The following is a 7816-nucleotide window of genomic DNA, read 5'->3' on the forward strand; positions in this document are numbered from 1 at the left end:
CGGACGATCAGGCAGAGAAACAATCAGACGAATTGGCGCGTAGACCGATGAACATGTTCAAGAGCCCATGTTTTGCTAGAAAGATAAGAAACAATTGTTGCCAGCAAGGGTCAGTAGTTTGACTAAAATAATTCGTGACGTTTTTTAAAATTAATGTTCAATTTTTTTAAAAATTAGTTTGTGTAACTGGTCGTGCAGCAAGATAATCTTGTTTGAACATTCTTGTGTGAATATGCGTTCAATTTATTGCACTCTTATTATGAAATAACCGAAGCCTTTAAACAGCTTAGTCACAACATTAATAGCCTAAGCTAAGTTAGAAATATTAAGCCGTCCTATTAATAATAATTTCCTTTGATTTATTCAATTAATTAACATCGACTTACTTTCATTTAACCGTAATAGCAAAAGTTCAATTGATATTGAGCGCAGTGAAGAGTCGGTTGTGCGAAATAAAAGCTAATAATCGCCTTCCCATTAAAGCAACTACTCCTCGAGCACAATGACGTATAGGAAGACCAGTAATTAAAATGTAATAACAAGATAACAAAAATACATAAACCTTGTCCTTCTCGCTTTTCTCTTTTTTTTCCTACATAAGTAAAAAAATAATGGCAAAGCAGGGCCTGCACTACTCTACAGTTATTGATGTTTAATGCTTGATTATTTGTAAAATAACTTTTTATGTGGGAAGTGGTCGAAAGAGTGATCCGTTCCGAAAGATTTTTTTCCTTGGGCCAAAACATAAGAAATTACAACAGACGAATGGACAGACAAGCTTAGATCGATTCTGAAAATGACTCTTAACCGTTCAGTAAAATAAAAGCTTGCGTCTATACTAAGCTATTCTCGGTGTTGCATGCATCCGCAAAAACTTAACGTACCCTGCAAGTGGGGCAGAGTATGAAAAAAAAGTTATATCAAACTCATATGGGCGCGCTTTGAGGTCACCGCAAGCGAAACTGTAAATCGGAAGCAGTTGATGGTATTTTCTTTCCGGATACCTAGGCTTCGTTATCCGAAAAGAAAGTTTCTTATAAAAACGGAAATTTGATTTTCGCAGCATGCAGAGAAAATTTCATAAGCGGAAGTGTGTTTCTGAATTTACTTCATGGCATCCCTCTATCTGCTTGCCCAATGACTTTTTCCCTGCAAGGAAAACCCACTATGGAGAAGTCGTCCGCTTGCAAGTCTAATTTTCTTTTTACTCAGATACTACGATGCCTAAAGTTTTATCGCAGATTTCAGGCATCGTTCCAGAGAAGTAGTACTGTGATTGCATGACTAGCATTGATCTGTCTGATCCTTACACATTTAAAATCCGTAAGGAAAAATGTGGATGAATTATCCTAATGCTTGGAGTATCTATGAGAAAAGTGGAGCAATGGCATTGTAACCCGAAATATGGGTGCATGGAGAACTTTATAAGTCGCATACCCAAGGGATGGCCTTTCTATTTCTTAATGCGCACGGAAAGTCGGCGTGGGAGAGATAAAGACATCGAATGCTGCGTACAGAGTTTACCGTGCCCCAAATTCACGGGTACAATAGACAACTAGACATGTTAAATATCCGGAGGGGGGGGGGGGGCGCCCTTTGATTATAAACAAATTCTAATATGTGATATTCCAGCTTTAGTATAGGCCCTCTAAGTGATGCAGGAATGCCGTGGAACCTGCGGGGCGCAAGCTATCGCTAACATGTAACCAATGGGTTTCGTCTGGTTAATTGCAAACCTTATCTGACCAGTTACTATACGATATTAAGAAAAACATTTCAATCGAATCGAATCGAAACAAAGTAAAGATATTAAACGCTGTTGAGTTTTCGTTACGAAATGATGGCAAAATCTTTGAGACCTTAATTTTGAATTTTTTTAATTATGTTTTACTTTTTCAGACGGATTCAATTAATTTGGAAGCGATCCTTAACGATATCGACGCCATTTCGGAGGATATTTTAACCTTGCAATTGAAAAAAGATCAACCGATAGAAAATCTAAATCGAAATTCTCTTGAAGTTACTGAAAATAAAATCACCTCGTTACAGCAAAGCAATAAAAATAATAAACCTTACAAATCCGAAATGAATTTATTATTGACATACGATGGTGAGACACCGATTATAAAACCGACAAAAGTGACAAATTTAAATACGACGGCGTCGTTCGTATCAACAGTGAAAATTATATCAAACGATAATTCGAGTAATTGTACAACTTTGAGAAGAACGCGATCGTTGGAAAAGGACCGCACAAACAGTCCATCGCCAAATGTACCCGATGCTATGCTACCCTTTCCTGATAATCGTGAATACTTATCAATTGATCGTTTAAGCGAAGAAATAATTAAAAGAAGCACTTTACCATCTGTGGCAGCCACAGCCACACAAACCTTACCCGTGATAAATACTCCGCAAGAGGAAGGCGATTTGACACTATCTCCGATAAAAATAAATGTTCCTGCCGATGAACAATCTGTTGCGCCCGCACCACAAGAAAGGGTGCATACGTCGCCTCCGGAATTAGCACGCAGCTATTCGGCTACGAATTCATCTCATTTATTCAGCGATACCAATAACTCTAAAAATCCGGTATATTCATCGTTAGCTGGGGCAGCAGCGAAAAGAGCTTTATTTCGCTCAGCCCCTAGTCATCTGACGAAATCATTGGATATCGAACCAATGCATGATGATGATAGTTGTGATGGTAACGGGATTGAAAAATTCGGTGAAACGGTCAAAAGTTCGGATGAAGAAGTTTTGCAAGAGCCGGCAGATATAGCGAAACGGAAATCTCGTCGTGTTTCTATAGTAGTATGTAGTGATACAAATAATGCAAACTCTTCGGCAAATATGCTCGCGGTTAGGAACCAGAGTCTTAACACAAATGGAGTAAAAACAACGACAACAACGAATAGTTGTTCTGATTTGCCTTCAATAACTCCGAATCCAACGCTAAGTAATTTAAAGCAAAGTAGTCATAGTACACCAAACTCTCCACATTCCGTGCATAAAAATGAAGAGACGAGGGCATTCAACAAGATCACAACACCAACTATATCAATAAATAGTCCAAGTGCATTTTCGCATAACCGTGCATCGGACAGTAGTATACCGCATTATGATGGTTGTACGCAAAATCAACGTAAATCTAATCACGATACTATCCGAGCTACGGCCGCTGAAATGGCGTGTGCTGCTGCCAATGTAATGCGTTCGAAATGTGCACGTCGCCATTCTGACGGTACCGTAGCCCACAATAATCAACGCGCGAGTGCTGTTAGCACAAGCACTACTCTTCATCATCATCATAATCATCATCATCATCAACATAGTTCTTCCCTGACGAATAATATAAATACTCATCGCGGCCATCATGCACGACAAGATAGTAACCATGAAGTTGTAGTCCCATGCTCAGATCGTAATTCGAACAGTTTAGCCTCATCACGTGAATCTTCCACCAGCTTCAGTATGCGCTCGCAACGACGTAAATTATCAGTTAGTTCTCATACAGGGGGTAAAATACCATGGTGTGCTTGTTGGGGCAATGGTTGTTTGTAAAAAAAAATAAAAAAAAAAAAAAAACAAAAAAAAAAAAACATGTTTTATAATAGTACGCTTTATACAAATACATACATGCAACAGACTTTTATATGTTATCCGCACAAGCTTTGTGCAATTTTGTAGTTGCGTTTATATCTGATTTTGAAAAGTTCGCCATCGACACAAATGTATAGTTTAAAATTTAAAAAGTATTTCTTATGCCCAAATTTCTTGAAATCACGCGTCAAAATTAGGCGTCAAAATATCACACTATCTGCTAAATTTTCCAACTACTCGTTGAGCATTCCTAGATAAGTGTTATTCATAGCGCAGTGCGATAGCAGCTGTCAGCTTCCAAAGGGTTTCAAGTCGCTGTCGTAGCATTATTATTACGTAATGTTTCGTACGTACATACCTATGCATACATAAATATAAAATGTGTCTTTGTGCACGTTTTTAGAGATTTAGTTCATTAATAAATGTTAAGGTTATGTTGGGATAAAATTGATGCCAATGACGATTGACCGATCAGGGCGAAATGCTTGGACCGTAAAATTTTCATCTTCTTTCGCTTTATTGAATCTCTTCTTACTGATGATTGCGCTTAAACTGAAAACTTGCGCTGCCTTATTATCTATCTATACCGGTATAGGTTTTTGTTGTTTCCTTTCGCTTATCTTACAGAGTTCCTATCTTCCTATAGGCATCCAATATTTACTAGGTCATTGGACCTTTCCACTCAATTTAGCGAATCATCTGTTTGTTGATTTGCTAACTCACAGAAGAAGGAGATATTATTAGGTGCTTCCATGCGTTTTGATAATCTTTTACTTCAACAAGACATTTATTGAGAAAAACTGGTATAATATATATTAATCAAAATATTTTCCAAAGTTGTCTACAACTTTTCCCCATCTGTGGGGAAGCGTGCCGACACCGTCTCCAACGAAAGATATTGATTGGATCACCACATCATCGACCCATTTCGGCATTTCGAACCACGTTGCTTCAATCTGAACAAGAGGTAATCAGAAGGGACTATATCTGGTGAGAACGCTGGATGTGGCAGAGCTTCCCTATCGAGTTGCAAAAATGTATCCTTGCAACGTTTGGCCGAGCGTTGTCACGCAAGAGGATGATTTTGCGTCTGTTAACCACAATGGGTGGTCTTTTTTACAACAATGCATTGTTCAATTTGTTTAATTAACGTCGGCAGACATTCGAAGCAACAGTTTCAGCTGTTCTTAGCGCATCGTAATACATTACACGTTGCTAATCCCACTATATGCAGAGCAAAACTTTAAGGCTATGAACACTCCTCTTCGGTGTCAATACGGGTGGGCCCCCTGGATCCAATTTTCATTGCCACAAAGTACTCTTCTTTTTTTTTGCCTGATGGGCAATGATGTTGCTCGATGTTGAAGCGGTTCGAAATAGCAATTCGGTTGATAGCCGTTTGCCATCTTTTGGATCTTTTTCATCGCACGTAGACGTGCTAACTTCCTGGAAGTCGGAAGTTGATTAAGAGCTTCCACTGCGTTTTCTTCCAATAAGCCTTGTAAATCATTGTCTTCCAAGTCCACTGGTCCTCCAGGTCGTGCTTTGACATTGACATCAAAATTACCACTTTTAAGCCACTTTGAAACCAAGACCGACAATTGATTTATGGGCGTATGGGGATATATGATGGTTGGAGCAGGATCACCATAAGCTTCTAAAAGTGTTTGAATGGTGAAAATGCAATTTTGACCTTCCCATTATCAACGTCTGCGTCCAATAATACTAAATAGAAAATGGAAAACTGTTGTTCTCTGTATGGAAAGGTCAAAATCGTTCAATTTAATATTTCGCATTATTTTATCATTTTTACCAATAGATGTCGCTGATCGAAATACGCGGAAACATCTATTAATCAATTAAAGCATTTGAAATCTAAGATGTCTGTAAAGAAAGTTAGCGAGCAATTGATATAAAAATACCACCAAAGATTTCTGAGAGTTTCAAAACAGTTGATCTTTTAAAAGTGATGTTCTTTCCCGTGGAATATAGAATTTTTAAATTCTCGATAGTCTTTTCGCCTACCGGGCATAAACTTTTTGAGATGGCAAAGCATTTCTCCGTCGTTTCGAAACCCAAAAAGGTAAAATCCATAGGAAAGTACACGTTTACCCTTTCGATTTTCGAAACATAACTAATCGTATACAACCCGGATTTCTAAAAATATGTCGCATCTCTTATACATAGGCGCAATATATTATCGGTATAAATGGACCAATTCAATCAAATAGTGGCCTTTTAAGCGTTCCATGCCGTACCCTTAGGGGTCTAAATAGTTTTACATTATATTGGGTGTTCTATATGTGTTTTTACGTTAGAGTTTTAAAATATTTCTAATATCAAATTTCGATAAAAAGTTCATTATTATTATTTAAATATTCATTTTTAATCCTCTTCATTTAAATGAGCCTAAGAAACAAATATTGTTAGGTTTGTATTAAGAGTTTAATGTGTCCCATCGAAAATGTAGTGAAGAATTGCCTTAAAAAATGCCTATAAACACCACGTTCGGTTGGATTTTGTAATTTATCTGAAATTTCTCAAAATTATTTTCAATACGATTTCCAATAGAATAAATCTATAAATCGATCACGTAAAGCTTAAGTAGTATATAAATATTTGTACATACGAGTATTACATGCAAAATTTGTTATAGATTTACTTTTATGCCTTTGTTTTTTTCTTTTTTTTGTTTTTTTTTTGTTATTTTGTAGATAGTAAAGTGAGAATTTTTTGTATTACATATTATTTAAAAAAAAAAAAAAAAAAAAAAACAATTAACGAAAATCTAATGTAATAAAATGTGAAACTATGCCAAATAACAAATTCCATGCATTTTAATTTTGTGATCATAAATAAATTTCGCTAAAGAGCGCTAAGAATCTTACCCTAAGGTAAACGTCTTTTCAGTTTTTTAAATGTATTAAATATATTCTTACATATAGTCTTATGTGTAGTCTATATACTCTTAAATATCTTCTTAGCAATAATCAAGACTTCCATACCACATACTTCCAACACCATATTAGCAATGATGAGTTTCGTGAATTGTTAAGTTTTCTTCCTAACTCCATTTGAAATTAGGTTCGTGTCGTTGAATTGTGATTTTTAGGATAGTCTAGGTTTTATTTACAAAATTAGGAAATGTATTTACAAATTATTTACAGGAACTTATATTTACAAGCCTATAATTCTCGTTCTGATCCGGTTCATTCGACTAATGCAATTCAACTCCCTTGACTCGACTTTGACGATTCATTTTTGGACTAACTCGATTCACATTTCGGCTCGTTTACGATTTTTTATCGACTGATTCTGCGTTCCGCAAATATTCTCCTTATAGACTCTTGTACAAGCATTTTGCCGTTTTTCCGCTAAATTTCTGCATTTGTAGTTAATCTTTGCGGCAGTCGCCAGCTGCATGTCGCAGGTAATGCGCCATGAATACGTACTTCGTTTTCTCCTTCTTTACAATTGAATTTCTTAAAAAATCGAATAATTTTCATGACGACTCAAATTATTGTATATGGCTTTTTTGTAACAATGTACGTAACGAGACATGGGGTTTTGAACACACTCGAGCCCTTAACGTGAACTATGCGAGAAGAATTTAGAGCCTTGTACTTGAATCCTTTTTTTTAGCACGGTCAACCAATTACACGACAATGATTTTAATAGTAAAGAATAAGAGGAGTGCCACTTGGGTGCTTAGAGTTGACGCACCAAATCTCAGTTGCTGAAAAATTATAAAAGTCAACCTTCCTTAACCGTATGAGTCTTTGAAGTTCCCTTTGAACTTAAGTTCTTTGGTTATTTCACAATGCATTTCTTAAAAAGGTTTTGAAGGTTCGGAATCATTTTCTTCTTCAAGCGTGAATGTTTTCTTGTGTTCAGCGTAAAGGACCAAGGCCAAAAAAGAACGCTATTAAAAAATGATTTGGATCGGACCACTTTTCCACTTCTCTCTTATATAACGCTTTGTTTTGAAAAAGTGCGACTGCGCATATTGATAGTTAGGAAGAATTACTGTTCTTGGGGATAAGGAAACTGATATGATGGTTGACACCACACGTTTTTGGTCTGAAATTAATATTGCAGTTGTGGATGAGGGTCCTTTTTAAAAGAAAAGTACCACCACTCTCAACCAAGTAGCCAAATAGATAGCAGTCGTGATTATTTAGTCAATGTTCACGAGTTGAAGCCTCAGTACAAC

The 7816-nt window shown here is 36.6% G+C and overlaps 1 protein-coding gene across 5 annotated transcripts in view; it reads left to right on the forward strand.

Moving 5' to 3' along the window:
- The window catches only part of LOC119639858, a 39020-nt gene extending 35434 nt beyond the window's left edge, over nucleotides 1-3586 (forward strand). For all 5 annotated transcript variants that reach the window (XM_038037533.1, XM_038037538.1, XM_038037535.1 and 2 more), the window contains one exon: nucleotides 1900-3586. In XM_038037533.1, coding sequence (XP_037893461.1) covers nucleotides 1900-3564 — 1665 coding nt within the window. In that variant the 3' untranslated portion in view covers nucleotides 3565-3586. The remainder of the gene's footprint in view (nucleotides 1-1899) is intronic.
- The last annotated feature ends 4230 nt before the right edge of the window (nucleotides 3587-7816 follow it).

Source organism: Glossina fuscipes, unplaced genomic scaffold, assembly GCF_014805625.2.
Source record: "Glossina fuscipes isolate IAEA_lab_2018 unplaced genomic scaffold, Yale_Gfus_2 114, whole genome shotgun sequence".
NCBI lineage: Eukaryota > Metazoa > Arthropoda > Insecta > Diptera > Glossinidae > Glossina > Glossina fuscipes.